Raw genomic sequence first — 20,282 nt, 5'->3', positions numbered from 1 at the left:
TCTAGGCAAGAACCACCAGCAATGAGAAGATATTCAGATAGCGGTACAGGAGAATTGTCTGTATTCTGTCAATTATGTTTTAAATAAACACCGATTGGCCAGTAGCCAGGCAGGAAGTAGAGGTGGGACAACCAGGCAGGAAGTAGAGGTGGGGCAATGAGAACAGGCATGTTCTGGGAAGAAGGAAGCTCTTCTTGAGTCCTGTCCAGACACCAAAGAAGCAGGATGCGACCTGCCCTGCTGAAAAAGGTACTGAGCCATGAGGCTAATATAGATCAGAATTATGGGTTAATATAAGTTATAAGAACTAATACTAAGTCTGAGCTAATGGGCCAATCAGTTTATAACTTATGGAGACCTCTGTGTGATTTTCTTTGGGACTTGCCGGCTGTGAGAACTGGGCAGGACAGAAACCCCCACAAGCAGGCCCTCATGTTACAAGAGAGTATCAAAATATTTCTCCACAGACATTATTATGAAAGCTTTAGTGTAAAAATAGTAAAATTGCCACTGTTAAACCCAAAGGTAACCTGTATTGGCTAAACAGATGCCATACCTTCCTGCCCAGTGAATGAAAAACAACTTTCCAGCATGGTGGACTGCCGAAGAATACAGCCTGATCAAACTGTTACCACTTGAGTACCAGGAGTCAAGTTCCAGCTAAAGACCATTTCACAAAAATAACTGGCCAATACCTTCAAAGATGTCACAGAAGACAAGAAATAAAGGAGAAGTGGACACCTGGCTCTGGAACATGGCCCTGGATTACAGCACAAAAGAAGAAAGACATATACTATTACTTCTTCTACAAAGGCTACGACTGAATCAACTGGGGGACCCGAGAGGTGTCTGATGTTGGTTACCAGCAGTGAGTCAATGCCACGCTCTCATTTTAACACTGTGGCTAAAGAACAGAGTACCTGTATTTTCAGTGAGCACATACTTGAGTGTCTAGCACTAAATAGCACATCCAGAACCTACTTCCATGTGGTTCAGAAAGCAAGCCACATCTATGAATGTAAAGAACAATGGAATGTAAGAGTGGGGATTCTTTGTACCACGTCTGTAACTTTCATATAATCACTTCGAAACAAAGTTATAGAGCCAGGCCTGGTGACACATGCCTTCAGTTCCCTACTCGGAAGGCTGAGGCAACAGGATCACTTAAACCCCAAGACTTCAAGGTCAGCCCAGGTAATACAAGACTCACTCTCAAAACAAACAAAACACAGACCTGAAACAATGACTGGGTAGAGAAGTGAACTGGTTATCCTTCCTGAGGACCTAGATTTGATTCCCAGTACCCACATGAAGGCTCACAAGTGCCTATAACTCTAGAAAAGTGATCACAAATTCAGGTGTGACACAGAGGCAAAAGTTGCTACTAAGGGGCTAGATTTACTCAGTCATCTAGTTGAACAAAGCAAAGTAAGAGTGTTGGAGGACAGTACCTGGCAAACAGGAGCATGGGGGTGAGAAGACTGGGATGGGAATGGCAGAACACCTACAAAAAGGGGAAGTCTTAAGACTTGAGTAACTGTGGTTTGGAGCTGGTAGTTCACAAGACGTCAGTGCTGGGTGCAAGGAAGAATGAAGGAAGGCTGGAGAGCTGTGCAAAGCTCAGGCATGATGGTCTGATTTTTTGCTGAAGGCAAACAGAAATCATGGAAGCACTGTGGACGGAGTGGTGTATGTTTGGGAAGACACCCAGAAAGAATAGTGAAGGAAAACACAGGGCGCAAGGCCTGAGGTCAGCAAGGACAGTACTTTTCTTGGTTCTTCCAATACCTATTTTTCTGGAGAAAATATGCACATCAGGAAGAACACTTGCTGCTCCAGGCTGTGGAGGAGCAACACAAACAGTGGCAACGGGGGAGAAGTGCTCTCCCAACGCTTTTAGGCTACTCAGTCACAAGATTCATCTTCAGGAGCAACCAGGACATATATCAAGTAACTAAACTTTATTGTGAGATGAACTCCTGGCTTAGAGGAAGTTCAGAACAGGGAAAAAGACTCATACTAAAGGACTGTTTCTGAGAGCAAGAAGTACCATGTATCTGCCTTTCTTGCTCAGAAGGATGTGCTAATATCTCATGCCAAACACCACTGCTAGGTTGTTTTTTTTTTTTGTCCCCCTTAGTTCTCACCCAGAATCAACCCTGAGTCCAATAAAAATAAGTCTGCTCTGAGAAAGGAGGCATGCTTTATCACTGAACTTGGGAGTCAGAAAGACCTGGGCTCAGATCCTGCTTACTCTGTAGTTTCAGACCTGTAAGGCTCCAAATCTCTCAAACTGCAGTTCCTCTTACTTCTTTACTCGAACTTTAAGGATCTAGATCCACATTTACAGACTGCTAAGGAGGGTGTCTGAGATTGTGAAGGAAATCTCCAGGCACAGGGTTATCAGTCAACAAGGACAAGACTCTTCTTGGTCCTCCTAATACTTGCTTTTCTGATGAAAATAACAAGAAAAAAATGTAATGATGTTTCATTTTATTTTAATAAATAAAGCTTTCTTGAAGATCAGAGAGTAAAAGAGTCACTCTGGTCAGCCTTACAGACCAGGCAGTGGTAACACACACCTTTAAACCCAGTAGCCACACTTTAAGTTTGCCAAAGAAACCAGGTGGTAGTGGTGCACACCTTTAATCCCAGCAGCAATAGAGAGGATTATAAAACAGGAGGAGACAACTCTCAGTCAGTCTCATTCTGAGATTCTTGGAGGCAGGATCGCTATTTTTGGGTGAGGTAGAGGTTAACAGCCAGTGGCTAGCTGTTTTGCTTTTCTGACCTTCAGGTTGAACCCCAATATCAGTCTCTGGGCTTTTATTAATAATGTTACAAATAGAGATAATGATTTCTTTTTAAAAGTGTAATGTTGGGGCTGAAGAGCTGGCTCAGTGGTTATGAATGTAGAATGCCCTTGTGGAGGATTAAAGCTCCAGCTACAGGGATCTGATGGCCTCTCTGACCTCTATGGACACATTTATAAACGCATACATACATTTAAAAAGTAAAACAAAAATCCGTCTAAAAGATCACTGTGCTTGGTGTGGTAATCCACGTCTACAACCCAGCGCTGGAGTGGGGGAGGGCTAGGACCTCACTCTGCCCAGGGCTTGTTATTTATTTATCTTTACATTTATTTATGTAGTGGGTACATGATAATGTCATGGGAGTCAGCTCTCTCTTCCCACCATGTAAGTCCTGGGGATCGAATTCAGTTCCTCAGTGAGTAAAGGCGCTTGTTGCCAAGCCCGAACTGGGATATATGCCATGTTTTACTGTTCTGATGACTAAGGACAAACTACCCTTGCCCCTGTAGACATGAGCATCCTGAAGATGACATCCACTGTCAACTGTCTAGCTAATTTTAGACTGCTGTAATGAGACACCATGACCAAGGAAACATCCATAAGAAAAAGTTTATTGGGGGTTTACATTCCAGAGGGTTAGAGTCCCTATGGACTCTATGACCACTATGACCATCATAGTGTGGAGCATGGCAGCAGGCAGGCATGGTGCTGGAGCGGTAGCTGAGAGTTTACATCTGAGCCACCAGCAAAAGAGGAAGGGGAGTGAGAGAGCACTGGGCTTTTGAAGCCTCAAAGTCCACCTCCAGTGACACACCTCATCAAACAAAGTCACATCTCTTAATCCTGCGGTTCTCAACCTTCCTAATGCTGAAATCCCTTAGTACAGTTCTTTGTGTTGTGGTGACCCCAACTATAAAATTACTTTTGTTGTAAAATTACTTTATAACTGCAATTTTGCTGTTATGAATCATAATGTAAATATATGTTTTGACATGGTCTTAAGCAACCCCCATGAAAGGGTTGTTTGACCCTACAAAGAGCTGTGACCCACAGGTTGATAACTGCTGTCCTAAACCTTCCCCAACAGTTCAAATCCCTAGAGAAAGTATTCAAACATAAGTCTGTTAGGGTTATTCAGTTTAAACCATCACATGAACTAACAGTCCAGGCACTCGTCCATAGGTTAGACTGGCTTGCAGGGATCTCTTACTTACTATACTGTAGTCTTTTACTAAATCTATCCATTGAGATGCATTTCTTTTTAAAACTCTCAATGATGTGCTGGTGCACAAATGTCTATAACTTAAATACAGCTTAACTTACAAGTCCTATTTAAAATTTTTCTGCCCATACTGTCATGGAAATATGCCCCCCACCAAAGCTTTGGTCTATCACAGTTATATGAATATGTACGGGATGAGTGAAAGGTAGACGTCTTTCCCTGGAGAGTTAGCAAACTGAGATCAGAGCACTGTTTCCTCAAGGCACGTTCTGGAATTGGCCCAGGTGGTTGAGTGTTATCTACCCCTAACTCCTCTATGCTGCTCCACTGGCAGACTGTTTCTTTAGATCAACTTCTGCAGCATCACATTAGGCCTTGGTGGATCAATTCTTTGGCACTTTTATCTTCTTTATACCTGCATGGTAATTCTAGGCCTGAAGACACAATTCTAAATAATGTCCTCTGTAACCTCCAAGAGTGGTTATAGTGTTACAGGTTAAAGAGTGGAATCAACTTGGGCGGTGGTGCACACACCTTTAATCCCAGCACTTAGGAGGCAGAGACAGGCAGATTTCTGTGAGTTCAAGGCCAGCCTAGCATACAGAGCGAGTTCCAGGTCAAGACAGGCTCCAAAGCTACAGAGAAACCCTGTTTTGAGAAAACAAAACAAAAGAGTTGAATCAATGACACTCAGCTGAAAATGACCATTCTCTGTGGTTTCTAAATACTATTCCCTACTAAAGGAACCAGAGATTTGCAGAGGTACAGCTAACCCTAAAATTAGGTCAATGAACATTTAAAAGGTGATCCAAAGATGAACAAGAAAAGGTCAAAAGTATACAAAAGAAAAATACAGTTACAAAGGGAGTTTTATTATTCAAATTAAAACAAATTTTTCAACAAAAATGATGAAGCTCATTGAGTAAAAGCACTTGCCACCAAGTCTGACGACCTGGAACTGATAGGGTGAAAAGAGAGAACTAATTTCAAAAGGCTGTCTTCTGACCTCAACCCATGCATGCCTACGCATACACTACATATGTGGAAACAACGGTTCTTCCTGGCTAAAGAACCTATAAAGTCCTCAGTGCTCTCAGAATTCCAGAATGGAAACCATTGTTTCCATGTCAGAATTGGAAACCATTTTGCAAGTAACTTCATAAGAGTAGGTGGAAACTGTCAATTAAACAACGGGTGAAAGATGGCTGGTTCTCAGAACACTTATGTCATTGCAGAGAATAAGGGGTACTTTAATCTCATCCAAGAATTGGTCAACCTATCACTCACTCTTGATGTGACTCACTGAGGACTTAGCACCCAAATCATACTCTTATCCAAACCTCCCACAACAACCCAATCAGACAAAGAAAAACTGGTGCCTTTTTTCTGCAACTACTCCAAAGTACTGCAACTACTCCACAAGCACAGAGTTACAAAGGGCAGGGAGAACTGTGCTGAGTTAGGAGAAATTAAAGTCTATCAGCTAAACACATGAAGCCATAGTTGTCAAGGTCCTGGCTGAACAATACAAAACTAAAAGGGACATTTCTGAGGAGCATGGGGAGAGTGGCGATGGACACATCTCAACACTGCTATCACACTCATGTTAACTTTCTATTCTTACTAGATGTGTGCTGGTGTATGGGGGTATGCCTGCAACTTACACAGATGCTTCTGGGGGGCTAATAAATTGCCTTGGCTCCAAGAGTTAAAAAGAAAATGTAAAAGAGCTCCTACTCAATTGGGGCAACCACAAGTGAAAATAGCTCATATATACTTCACCACAGAAAAGATAGTTGACTTATAAAACTAGTAAAAGCAGGTTTTTATTTTAGTTGTTAAAATGTCAAATAGTTTGTTATAAAATAAATTGCCAGAAGAGGATGATCTATTTTAGGCTCTTCACTTTCCTGGAAAATGAAGTATATTTGTTTAGAAGATTAGTAAGAAGGCCAGTGAGTTAGCTGACAGGGTAAAGGCACTCGCCTCCAAGTCTAAGAACCTGAGTTCAATCCCAAGTACCCACATCGGGGAAAGTAAGAACCAATTCCAACAAACTGCCCTCTGACCTACACGAAGCTATGGTATCTGCACATGCGTGCACACACACACATGAGCACACACAAAAACAAATAAATGCAACTAATTCTTTAAAGATGAAAAATAATCAAATGATTGTTGGAACATTTTTTTTACTATAGGAAATTCTTAAAAATTGTTTATTCATTTCATGGAGAACCTTTAAAAGTACTAGGCCAGAGTGAAAAGATGCACCCACCTGTGTATGGTTCTGGGCTCTGAGTTCCAATGGTGCTGAGCTATGAAGTCACTTTTCCTCAAGCAGTAATAGCATTCTGAGGAAGGTGTAAGGATGGGAAAACACAATAGCATCAGAGGACAGCATTGCAGGTGGCAGTGAGCTTTTGTTCGCATGGATGTTTCTATCAATACTTAGCATGGCATCTGCAGTAGTTTGAGTAAGAAATGTCCCCCATAGTCTCGGGCATTTAAGCACTTGGTTCCCAGCTGTTGGTGCTGTTTGGGAAGGTTTTAGAAGTGCGGCCCTACTAGAGGAAGTGTGTCACTCAGGGAGGGCTTTGAGCACTTAAGACTCCACTCTGCTTCAGTTTGCTCTCTCTACTTCATGCTTGGTTCTGGGTATGAACTCTCAGCTTTCTATTCTGCTAGGATGCTTGCTGTTTGTCAACCATCAAGGACTCTTATCCTTCTAGAACCATGAATCCAAATAAACTCTTTCTACTGCAAGTTCTGTTGCTTTATCATGGTAACTGAAAAGTTAAGTAAGACAGCATCTGCAATACCTATTGGCTGAACTGAACCCAAAGGCAAAGTGGAGAGGCTTAAGGAGGCTGGTGGCTGACAGGACAAGGTTTCCATCTTCAGGAGGAGTTCAAAGGAAAACTGCTCTGCTCTGTAAAAGCTTCAAGCCTCTCCTAGCTTTATATACGACTACCTCTATTCCTTTCCCAATGTTTTTATGTAAAACAACTTTAGCTTTGACTAAAACCAATCTTTTCTGCATTGTGGCCTTCTTCGTTACCTTTGGCAGCAGCTTTTGAGTATCTATAAAACTATATTTCCGAATAGCCACTCTGTGCCTTGTTTAGCCTCCTTGCATCTCGGTTTATGGGGCACATGAAATGTAAACAGTTACATCTTATCTCACAAGGTCAATGCTTTGTCTCTCTGGTGAAGAAAGCCTCTCTGTGTGCAGAATCCAGGGATCTCATGGGATCTAGGTCTGCTGTGTAGCAAAGAGGAACATTTGACAAAACACAGCACCACACAGAAAAATTTGACACAGCAGCTTGTTTGTAGATGTCCACTGGCTGTACCATTAAAGGGAGTGAAGACAAAAGTGTGGGTGGTTTTTGTATGCCGCATGGTGACTAAGCAAGTCAAAACCAAGTGCTAAGTAACTGTGCACCTCACAAAAGAGCCAAGGGAACAGTGTGGAGATGAAGCCTCGTTTTGAAAACACGCTGCATTAGCACATCACACCAATGAAACCTTTCACTTAAACAAACTATCAGCTCTGAGTGGCAGCAATACCTGGAGTGCCAGCACTTGGAAGGATGAGGAAGGGGTATATCTAGTTCTAGCTTAGCCTGGGCTACAGAGTAAGACCTTACCTCCAAACAAGTTACAAACAAAACCAAAACCAAACTGATGCACATAGCATGTGAGTTAATACATTAGAACTCTATATTATGAATCTACATTATTCTATATATATTTTAACTCCTTTGATAAAATCTCTGTCTGACCGCTCGACAGTTCCAAATGTCAATCAAGAGCTGATTCTAATTGTATTCTGCTCATACTTGGCTTATACATTAGCAGCAGCTTTCCTGAACCTATTGAGTATCACCTGGACTCACTAGCTCCTTGATGGTGTGTGTTCACCTATGCTAGGTGGTCCATCTCCATCTCTACTGCAATTTGATACAGATGCTAGTACAATCAGCCTGCTATGCACTACTCTCTGGTTCTATGGGAGCTGGGGTTATAGCAGCAGCACATGTGAGAGCGATGACAGCCCTGTGAGCGCAATGATAAACTGGGACACAGCCTTTGGGGGCCAGACTGCGGAAAGTCTGATCAGTGTTAGGATTACGTGGGTGAGCTGTGTGACCAAGTGATCACAGTGAAACCCTATTTTATTTCCATCACCTTGTTCAAAGTATGTAACAAAAGAGCATGTTTCCTGAATGCTTTTGTACATTAAAGAATGATAATCTATGATGAATGCAAAGAATCAACCTGATCAGCTCTAAGTAGAATCCCCCAACATCAGAATAAAGTAATAACCTACCAAATTCCTGATATTCCACAAAATGCATTTAAGGTTGTCTTTCCTCACTGATAATAAATAGCATTATGTACACACGAGGAATATATACTATAGCAAAGAAAGGAGATGGGCATGGTGGAGTATTCTTGTCATCCCGGAACTTGGGAAGTCTAGCACAAGGATCAAAACTAATAGACTGGTAGAATGACAGAATGCCATTCCCAGGAAAATGAATGAGACTAGCAATAACATGTTAAGCAAATTAAGCCCGTCTCAGAATATCAAATATTACTTATTTTCTCTCACTGATGGGTCCTAGATTTTACAGAGGGACATAGACTCCTGTTTGTGGAACTGTTTAGGGAACAAAGGGGACTAACGGGAGGCAAGAAGGACAAAAAAAGGGAGGGCAGAAGGCCCTGGGCATGTGTTTCATATACAATATATACTTGTACAAATGTCCACATTCAATGAAATAGACTAGTCAGATTCTATCTCAAGATCATAAAGACAAAAAGAAGCAAAGGAAGAAGGATGAGAGGGAGGAGGAGGACACAGGATGGTACGCATGCTGCCCGCTAACAAGCACAGCTTGCTACTGTACCCCTGCCTTTCTCCCAGGGCAGGGTGCAGGATGGTGGGAGAGAGGGCACTCATGATGCATTTATCATCTTCTTACTTATTTTCTCTTAGTAAAATCCATACAGTCCTGACTGGAAAACTCCCACTTGATCCACCCGTGAGAGGAGAAGTACACCCACAGGTTATCTCTAAGGGCTGACTCTTCTGCCAAGCTGGATCTAATTCAATTATTGAGGCAAAATGATTTTTTTAAAAGAGAAAACAGTGTGTAACTAGTTCTCTATTAATGAAGAATAGATTCTGTCAACCTGAGAAAACTTTCCTCTGTGATCCTTAAAAAGAGAAGAAAAATGAACTTCTAGAAGTAAGCAACACTGCCACTGGCTCCAGACCAATGAGGCTCAGGACTGTTGTTATGACGGACCTGCCGGCTGCTCTTGCCAGCTGAGACATGGAAGGTACTCTCCTTATTTCTTCACCAACAACTTGGTTTTACTCACTCACTGTCCCAAAGTATCAATAAAAAGCAATGAGATGCCACTGCTGCTGTAGTCTTATGAGAAAGTTCAGCCCCACATGTGCATCCCAGAGGACAGGGCACAGGCCTTGGGCTAAAATGCCAATTTCAGACCCCACAGATTTAACCACGATGGAGTGATAAACACTGGACTTAATTTCTTGACATGAGAAACTAGGAAACCTGGCATGCACATGAGGCATTTGCACACACATACTGGGAAGCGAGGGTTGTGGTGTCAGGGCCCAGAGCTCTGGAGGATAAGGTAAGGACACTGAAGGATAAGTTTCTCCAAAGAAAGACGGGTCCTGACGAGGCTGACAGAGTCCAGACACCTGCCTGACAGTGCCCTGACAGCTCTGCTGAGGGTAGGACTTTATGTAATGAACTAAAATCCCACAGGACTAGGTAAGAAATGATCAGCTGAAGTGTCTCCATAGCACACATGGTCCAAGCAGCCTGAGTGGAATGGTCTCCCTGGGACAGATGACAGGACAAACAAACAGCAGAGACACCAAAGGAGATCCTTAAAGCACTGTCCCCAACAAAATGTACCCCTAGATCATCACAGGCAAAATTTAAGAAAAGTTTTGAGGTGACCAAAAGGTCCACCAAGTCAAAAGCACATGCTTTTTAAAGAAGACAGAAAAACTCAACACTGGACACTCAGCCTGGCAACACTCCCAGTGTTACAGTTAGTAACAGCCACAAAACATTTCCAGGAAGCAGGGAAGTAAAACTCCTTCAGTGACTTCTTTTGATCTTGTTGTTTTTAAGATAGGGCTGTCCTGAAACTTGCTGTGTAGTGTAGATTCCAGACTACCTTTGAACTCAGAGATCCTCCTGCCTCTGTCTCCCAAGAGCTGGGATTGAAGTTGTGCACCACCATGCCAAGCTCAACTCCTTCAGTGAAATACAACTCATTCCATAGGAGACAATTCCACAGAGAAGACACAGAATGCTAGAGAAGGAACTAACAACTGCTATGACTTCACTAAGAATTCAACACGAAAACACTGGGGGTAAAATATTGGCTCTACTGGGGGAAATGGAGAATGCAAGAAGGAAAACCGGAACTTGCTGGGATAAAGCTACAATAGCAGAAACATAGCAGTAGAAGGCTGAGGAGGCATGAGAAAGAACTATTTTACAGGTGGTATTAACGTCACTTTCTACCTAAATAATGAATGTTACTAAACATGTAGGGAGAGGAGAGGTAGTGCTAACAAGACAGGGTAAAAGTAAAAGCAAAAGCAAAATAATCTTTAAAATTACCAGTAAAAAGGCAGGAAAAGAAGAACTGAGAGAGAGGAAAAAAGGGACAAAGAAATCCACAAGAGGATGCATCCAACATAGCTGCGGCTAAAGCCCCAACCAGCCCCACCCTCTAGTACTCATGGCTTTGCTTACCCAAGCAATTTGCTCACTCATCAACAAGCCACGGCAATTTTGAGGGGTTAATTCAGCCTTCCTAGTCCTACTGGATGCAAGAAAGCAAACTGTCATTCTAGAGAACCCTGGTGGCAGATGTGAGGGTGGCTTCCAGGCAATAGTCAGTAAGGAACTCAAGGAATGGGGCTCTGCTGAGGACCCAAATGAATTCCTGATCTATAGAAATTATGAGATAACTACTGGGCATTCAGTTAGCCGTTATCGAGTAATTATAACTATTATTGTTATAACTTTGGACACAGTAATTAACAATAATATCCGTGATCTAAGCATGACAACTGAAAGACATTATCAAATAGGAGTAAGAAAGATTCAGTTCTGTGCAGTCTATAAGAAACCACCTAGGAGTCTCATGTCAAGTCAACTGTAGGAAAACACTTTAGAAGGGGGCTCATTACCTGGGATGGGGGGGGTTTCATGATGTGAAAGGAACAATTCAAAAAACGTACGGAATTTTAAAGAGGAGGTTCTTACAAATGAGATTCAAGGTTCTGGAGAGAGCTCAGTGGTTACGTGCACTTGTAGAAGACTGGAGTTCTGTTCCCAGCACATAACCAGGTGGTTCATAACTGTCTGCAATTTCAGCTCCAGGGGATTCAGACGTCCCCTTCTTGCCTCCATGGGTACCCCCCACACATGTATACACACAGACACAAACACATATACTTAAATAAAAAATAAATCTAAAAATAAATGAGACCTAATTACAATTACTGTCCTAGTTTGCTTTCTGTTGCTTTCATAAACTCCATGACCAAAAGCAGCTTGGGAAATAAAGGGTTCATTTCAGCTCACAGTCCATCATGAAAAGAAGTCAAAGCAAGAACTCAAGACAGGAACCTGTAGGCAGGAACTGAAGCAGAGACCATGGATGAATGTGCTTACTATGTGCTTACTGGTTTGCTTCCCATAGTTTTCTTGGATTGCTTTCTTATAAAACTCAGGACTACTGGCCCATGGGTGGCATAACCCAACATTAGGCTGGGCCCCTGACATCAATCATAAATCAAGAAAATGTCCTACAGACTTGCCCACTGACCAATGTGATGGAGGCAATTCCTAACTGAGGTTCCTTCCCCCCAAGTTTGTGTCAAGTTAAGAAAAATTAATTAACATACTCTCTTACAAGAAATCTCTATCACAAGACAAAGATTATCCTGAAGAATCCAGACATGGTGGTACACACCTGCAATCCCAGAGACACAGAACTGCCTCAAGCTTAGACTGCAGAGTAAGTTTCAGGCCAACTAGGGTTGCATAGTGAGACCTTGTATCTAAACAAAAGGGTCTGAGGGCCGCTCAGTTCTGTGTAAAGTTCTCGCTAAGCAAGCATGAGGACCTGAGTGTAGATCCTCAGCACACATGGGAGTCAGACATGACAGCAAATGTCCATAACTCCATCTCCGGGAGCATTCAACACAGGAGGATGGAACCCTGGAGCTCACCAGCCAGTCAGTCTAGGTGAATTAATAAACTTCAGGTTCAGTGAGAGACCCTATTACAAAACCAAAACCAAACAAAGCCAAAGAGCAAACAAAGTGCAGAGAAATGGGAAAGACACAGATCTTTGAATGCATGGTGGAACAAGTGAATACAAAGTCATTAGTGACCACAGACAATACTTCCTAAGTGGGACTTGACATAAACACAACATTCTATCCTCAAGGTTATATGAAATAACCACAGTTGCTTGTAAAATGTATACATTCCCATTAGAAAGCATACTTTAGAGAATGTTAGTGCCATAGTTGACGAAAATAAAAATCAAGACACTTTCTAAAACTACTCGGCCTTAAGTCACAATTCCTAAATTATTTAAATGTCAGTAGTTTAGTCTGAACTTGATTTCAATATCTTATACCTTACCTTGACCTATGTATATCCAAGTAAAATTTTCTGTACTTTGTACAGTGTGGGTGGTTTGAATGGGAAATGTCCCTCATAGGAAGAACACATGGTCCCTGGTTAGCGGTGCTACATGGGTGGGTTCCAGGAATATGGTCCTTGGTGGAGGAAGTATGTCACTGGGGGTAGGCTTCCAGAGTTCACAGTCTCAATGCACTTACAGTGAGTTCTTTACCCAACATGTTTGTGGTTGGACGTGGTTTCAGCCTGCTACAGCAACCTGTTGCCACGCCTCCCCAGACATTATGGACTCTCCCTCTAGAACCATAAGCCCAAAGAACCGCTTTTGTATTTATCACAGCAAGAGACAAGGAACTAATAAGTCCATATTGTGTTTGTGCAATCACACAGGCGCTCCGTGTCCATGACAAACAAGAAAGCGCAGTTACACAAGTAGAATGTCACATATCTTTTTCAGCATTTATAATTTTACACAATGATCAGAAGTCACACAGTCTAATACAATCCAGGATATTCAATAACTACTTGTGATCTATTTATTACTTCACTTCAGTTTCCTTCCTTTTCCTCCCCTAGCCCCCAAACTAGGGACATCTAAAATATACTGGATTTCCAACAGAATATAATAAAATCTGTACTATTCCTACTGCCTAGCTGAAGGGGCTTGACTGAGAACATACATGGTCTATTTGGTCAAGTCCTTTAAAAAAAATCATTCAAAACACATGACAACAGAAAAGGATATGGAATCATAAATTTCCGGTTGTGAAGGACTCTTGTTGCTGCTGCTTTGGCTTTTTGGATTTTGTTTATTTGGTTGGTTTTTTGTTTGTTTGTTTTCTTTTTTTCCAGACAGGATTTCTCTGTGTAGCCTTGGCTGTCCTGGAACTCACTCTGCAGACCAGGCTGGCCTTGAATGCACAGAGATCTACTTGCCTTTGCTTCTCGAGTGCTGGGATTAAATTCATGTGCCACCACCACCTAGCTTTGGGAAGGACTCTTAACAGTTCAATTCTATGGATTCATCTAAATGTTAACTCATTGAAAAGAAACAGGAGAACTCATTAAAAAGCTCTAAGAACAACACTTTCCACTCCCGATAAACCACCTCTCCAGGGCGGAATATGTCCACCTCTGGAATTGTAGACATGGCACTCAGAAGTCATAATTATCTAATTATCTATTTCCTTAAGTAATCCAGCCTTCAAATTCCTTGGGTCCTGCCCTTCACTATATATATATATATATATGTGTGTGTGTGTGTGTGTGTGTGTGTGTGTGTGTGTGTGTGTGTACAAATATATATCCCTTTATATACAAAGATTTATATAGATATAGATATAACTTTTTTAAAAAGGAAAAGTATGATAGCACACAATAAAGTAAAAGAAAGGACCCAAATAAAAACAATTTACAGCTCCTTCCAAGAATATATAGTATCAGGCAAAACAGGTGCTGTCACTGAAAGATCTTTCAGAACAACTTTCTAAGTAACTGCAAGTGTCTCTGCTTTTGTGTATTTTAGAGATCACTGGGAAACAAGCCATGGCAACATAAACATGTTCTTAATATCCACGTTTATTTTTTAACAGGTCATTTCTTGATCTAATTTCTTTGTTAAATGATTAAGTCATAATAAAAAGTCAGAGATGTGATTATTCCAGAGGTTTCTTGTAACTAAAGTAAAAAAAGTTTAGATGATGACCTAAAACAAGAAACCTGCTTAAACATCACAGTCACTTTATTTTTTATACTGAACGTCTTCTGCCCAGCAATGGTTGTTCATATCACAGACTTTCAGCTTCTCAGCAGCTACAACTATTGACTCTACCACCTTAGAACAAGAACAGGAAAGAGCAGCTGCACAGCAGCCCGGGTGATGGAGGCTCTGGTCAGGAGTCTGCTGACTGGACCCGCCCTATTGGAACTCCTGCAAGTAGCCTGTGAAAATGTCAGCTTGGAGTCTTTTCTGGAGGGCAGGGTCCCTAGAGAGCCTGAGTGTTGGCCTGTTTGTCTTTTCACATGCTTTACAATCTCAAAGTCCTTCCTTGTGCACACTGACTGATGCCCAGGGACTGTTAGGACTGTGGGAACTTCAGTTTTCTCAAGAGAGACAACTTCATGGGAAACCTGTGCCCACTGCTTTTGCCTTCTCAAAGCTCAACAGATCAGTCAGTGTTGTAAAGGTGTATGTGTAGAGGGATGAAGCTGTGTGCCATTATATTTTTTTTTTAAAAAAAGAAATAATTGTGGAATCAGGAAGCAAAAAATTACCGGAATTATTGAAAACAAAATAAAAAACCCATCAAGTTATAAAATATCACTGGGGGAAACCTATATCTCATGAGGCTTAGAGATTCTCTAAGCCTCTACCTCTCTAAGCCTCTACCCTATAGAGACTCACAATGGTCATCTCAATGCATGTTTGCTAATGATATTTTTTAAAATACCTTGGTAGCCAGCAAGATGGTTCAGTTGGTCAAGGCACTTACTGCTGAGTCTGATGACCTGAGTTCAATCCTCAGAATCCATATTACATACAAATAAATAAATGAAAAAATTAAAAGTATCTTTATTTCTATCATTGGAGTGTCAATTTTCAACACCTTGGGAGAAACTGGCTAGCTGGCAGCCCAATCAGTATCTTAATTGCCCTGTCAAGATGATAGTGACTATTCCAATTGACAGCATGGCAGCCATCCAAACACTGGCAGGCTCTAAAGGTAGTCTGTGAGACCCAAAGGTGAGTGGCAAGTGAGACGACCCCCCTTTCCTTATTAAACACAAGGTCACACACCAACATTGTAAGACAGTGAATAAAGAATATTATCACTCTCAATGAAAACAGTAACATACACGACAAGAAAGGAACATCGATCCTTTGGACTTTAAAAACCAGGTGAAATGGTGCCTTTTAAACCGACAGACTGATGCCACCATTAACACACAACACACACTCGGCCAACCTCCGAGAGCACTGCAAGACCTAAAGTAGACATGTTATTTTAGAAAGAGCAGCAATCAAGGCAACTTCTCTTTCCTTCTGGCAATGAGGAGCATCTGACTAACAGAGCTCACATACATGTTTTATAACGTGATAAATGACTACTCTGGATCTATGGAAAATTCATCAACTGGCTGAGATGGAAGCATATTTATGGTTCTGCTGCTTAATGAAGAACACAAGACCAAAGTAAAATGACACAGAGGAGTGCATGACGTGATGAGAAAGGGCAGCAAGAGGGAAGCGTGTGGCTGAAGCTGCGGACAGACACTGCGATGGGGACACTGTGACACGCGTGCTTCTGGGACTTACCCGTGCTCACAGACTGAGCTGGCAGAGGAAGCTGGAGTCCTGACTCCCCAAAGACTATACTTCCTGTTAATAACAGTGAGGGCAGCAGTGAGGCAGGAGAGCCAAGAGCATGGTTAAAGGAGTTAGAAAACATTGGGTGTGACTGCTTGTTAGTTTAGATGATCATCAATTACCAACCTAAGAGAAAATTCTAATTCATTTGCTGTTCTCACTCATCATGTTGCTTTCTGTTACAATAGTGCCATGATACCGATATCTTAAAGTATGAGCTAAATGATACGAATAAAAGTACTCATGGGCTATGTTTCCCACTACCCTCCCGTCCACTTAACAATGTCTTCACATGTATGCCAGAGTCCAAGTTTCTGATGTCTCTTTTCCCTTCCTTGAGGCTCTCTGAGGGACAGCAACTCCTCCTTCACAAATTGGTTCATTATTCATCAGTCCAATGTCTAATAAAACATATAGTAGATTCTAATTATAAGAAAATCATCTCAATTTATGTAAAAAATATATTTCTTGAACTTAGTACCTAGAAAAACCTTTAAAAGTGTTTAGGTTAGGCATTTCTACATGTTATAATGATATGATTTCAATGGCAGCTTAAACCAAACTGCTAATTACTATTATACTCTAAATTATCTTGTTAATACTCATGTCTGTAAGAGATAGAATTTAAAAGCCAAGATAAATTACTCTGAATGAGGTGTCAGGGTGCTATAAGTGGGGTCTGTGGTCCTGTGAAACTGTGGGCCCCAGGAACCCCTAAAACACATATGGATGAGCATTACGAGCATTCTGGCCTTCTAGCTGCTGCACCAAATAAGACTCATGCCCAGGCCAGAGGTGTGGAAAAGAGTTCATCTCCTGCTTGCCCCCACAGGCATATACTACAAGGGTGTGTTCAGCAACACACTGAAGCAAACTAAATCCTTACCAACAACTGTCTGAAAAAGAAACCAGAGGAGAAAACAGAGGGCAGACAGGTTATAGGTGTCTACCGACATCGTGAAACAAAACAATGATTCACTAGGCGACTAGAGGCCGCTATGAAAGGGAGTGTGGTCTCACTCTGAGAGCTTATAAGGCTTTTTTTTCTTCTGACGGAGTCAGGAAGCACCCGACACAGCACCATCTTCTGCCACGACCATTGAAGAACCTCATTTAAGGAGCCACTCTAGAGTTTGGTTTTGGATTTATAATTGTGTCTAAGTCCTAAGGCTGATTGAAAAAAATTAAAAACTTGATAAGGAATATTAGAAATATACACTTATTTATTAGTCTGACTCCTGAAGAAAAATAAATAATCAAAATTCATCAGACTGTTTAGCGATGCCCTAAAGTGGCACAGTAAGCACTTTGGATCCTAAATGTCAACATGGAAGCGATTGAGGAGAGTCTCACAGAAATGACCACTGCTGTCCTCTCCTCACATCTCCACCACTGCACCAGGTCATGTGTAGTCTGAGGAGCGGAGTTTACTTGCGAACAATGTTTATTACCTTCGCACTTTTCCAAACACCTGGACCAACAGCTAATGAGGGTGGGGAATGCTCAGATAAAATGCAGACAACAGAGCAGCTGTGAACAGAAGCCACTATTCAGTAAGGTGAAGGCAAGCGGCTGCCCTTGGCTCAGTGCCACAGCCTGGAAAGTTCCATCTGTGTGGAACTAGATAAAGCCCCGTGCAGAGTCCAAAGTCAACAGCTCTCTGTATTTCCTTGTGTGCAACCAACTTTTGAATATATGATTTTCTCTCTAGTAAGGGGTCATTAGTGAACAGGAAGGTCTAAGTTTTTCAGTGTACAAATTTAATGGAAGGAAAAAAAAATCTCGAAAAAAAAAATTTCAGATGAGGCTGTAAGCTCAAGTCCCTAACTATGACTTGATGTCTCAATGTCTGAAAATGGAATGTCTCCTTACCAGGCTCCTACACGTGCTATTTCACAGTGAATGCTTCAGATGAAGCCGGTTGGGTTAGAGGTGGTAGGCCACAGTCAAAAGCTTTTCAGGAAAGGCAGGCGGCAGGCACTGACCTCACTGCTACTGGGTAACTGAAGGTGAGCCTGACGCTGTGTGAAGGGCAGTGAGTCTCACACCAACACATTCAAGATGCTCCCGGACAGTGAGCAGCTCTTTATCACAGCGGCTACATGGGCTGCTCTGCAGAAATGCTGGCAATGTCTGATACCTCTGCTCTAAAAAACAGAGCATCCAACAGTTCAGAGCTCTCCTTGAGTGTGGACGCAGGAAAGGGCTGCAGCTCTTTTGGGGAATGTCAAATTCCCTAGAGAATATCCACCTACACTGTCCTCCACCTGAGCTTTTCCTATTGAACACGAAAGGTCAACATAAATACAGAAATAACTGGTGTGTAGTGTGACAGCTGAAGCTTGGTGTTTCTGTGGATGGACTGATTTCATAAAGAAACAGGCTAGGTATCTACTTTCCTTTATAGGGTCCACCTCAATGATCGCCTTACTGAGATGTTACTAGCTATAATTTTAGCAACATTCAGACATAAAGAAAAGAATATAGTGTATTTGTGTTGAATATCTTCCATATTTACTCCAGGGTGGGAACATTCTGCCACTCAACTAAGCGAAAGATAAAAATATTTCTAAAAAATATAGGAGGGAAGATACTGGAATTACTACCTAAATGTGAGCCCATCTGCTCCCAGAGCTGAATTATAAGCTATGACGACATAATCCTCCTAATCCTCCTAATCAGACTTACTCTATATAATTTTCCCAACAGAAATGAATGCAGCATCCGTGAGAAAAGTTAAAGACTTAGGAAAAACAACAAAACATACAAGCAGGGACATATGCATATGATATTTTTATAGTGGTCACAGAATATTCAGCAAGAGGCTTTGAGACCAGTACCTCCATTCTGACATGATATAAACACAAGAACACAAAAAGCAAAAAAAAAAAAAAAGAACAACATACATGAAAATATCAAAGAAAGCAAGTTAGGGTCTAGCATCTATCTTTATTGCATGTATATATAATATATATACATTTATATATATATACATACATATATACACACATACACGTGTGTATTGCTCAAAACCCAGATTTCTTTTTATTTTTGTTTTAATTTGTTTTAATTGGACAAAATGACACATATTTATAAAATATATGTGCAATGGTGCTTTGAAATATGCACACTCTATGGGATAGTTAAATGAAGCCTTAAATCCCATTGTCTTTGTAGTGGGGGTGCTTAGATTGTTCTCCTAGAACTGTTCAGGAAGAACATACATCATTAAAACCATAGTCACCATACATAGCTCCAACTTCCTCCTCTCTCCTGATTCAGGTTTTTATCCCTTGACCCTTAACTCCCTAAAAACCTACATTTCTAATTGCATGTGCACAAAGATCACTTTCATACCCTGAAATGTGTATGGAAAGCAGGCAGATGCTATGAGCCTGGAATGTACGACAACGTTTCAAACTTCCTGTAGTCACCCCTTAGAAAAGGGAGCTAGCTCCTGCTTGAAACCTTAGATGATACCTCATTGTGAGATGATGGTCTTCATGGCTTAACACTGAACAGAAATTACTCTTGGGGAAAACACACTGGCTAAAAAACCTATGTTATTCAAAATTAATTTTAAGTTTATAGAAGCCCTATAGTGATAATCAAAAAAAAATCAATACATTACTTATTCCCAAGCTATAATCTTAAAGTACTACACTGTTGTTACAAAAACATGTTTTAGAACTACTTTTAAAAACAGTCAAATATTTCTGTCTCAGAAAGGACACTAGTAAAAGTTGTTGATTCTGGGGAAACAACCAGTAAGGAAAGGGCAGACTGGAGGCCAACATACTCTTCCTGTGTTCTCAGAACAGCTAAACAAGATGCATTTGGCTTGAAAACAGAACACAAAGTGGGTTTATTCTAAAACAGAAGTTCTGGTCTGCACAAGACTACACATGATAACAAATCAGACATAAATGATCATGTCACAAAGACCACGGATAGGAGACAACAGGAGAAAACCAGCCCTACTATTTCATGAGTGGTGCTTAAGATTCAGCATAGAATTCCAGTGTTGGATCACACGTGGATTTTAAAAGCTGCTGGAATTCAGAGTGATAGAAATGAAGGTGCAACCTGGAAATGACAGCTCAACAGACAAATATGGGCTGACAAAATGCTAATCACAGAGTCAC

At 41.4% G+C, this 20,282-nt stretch overlaps 1 protein-coding gene across 7 annotated transcripts in view; it reads right to left on the bottom strand.

Moving 5' to 3' along the window:
- Mrtfb (myocardin related transcription factor B) overlaps positions 1-20,282 on the bottom strand; it is a 148,127-nt gene that overhangs the window by 73,588 nt on the left and 54,257 nt on the right. For 4 of the 7 annotated variants that reach the window (XM_085694530.2, XM_085694529.2, XM_085694531.2 and 1 more), the window contains one exon: positions 16,087-16,149. The exons of 2 other annotated variants lie outside the window; for them this stretch is intronic. In XM_085694530.2, coding sequence (XP_085550656.1) covers positions 16,087-16,149 — 63 coding nt within the window. Of the gene's footprint in view, positions 1-6,316; positions 6,393-16,086; positions 16,150-20,282 lie in introns of all 7 variants that reach the window. One more of the 7 variants, XM_048433235.3, reaches the window with a different exon arrangement.

Source organism: Myodes glareolus, chromosome 9, assembly GCF_982192425.1.
Source record: "Myodes glareolus chromosome 9, mMyoGla1.1, whole genome shotgun sequence".
NCBI lineage: Eukaryota > Metazoa > Chordata > Mammalia > Rodentia > Cricetidae > Myodes > Myodes glareolus.
Note: the sequence above shows the minus strand (reverse complement) of the source record. Positions and strands in the feature narration are given on the sequence as shown.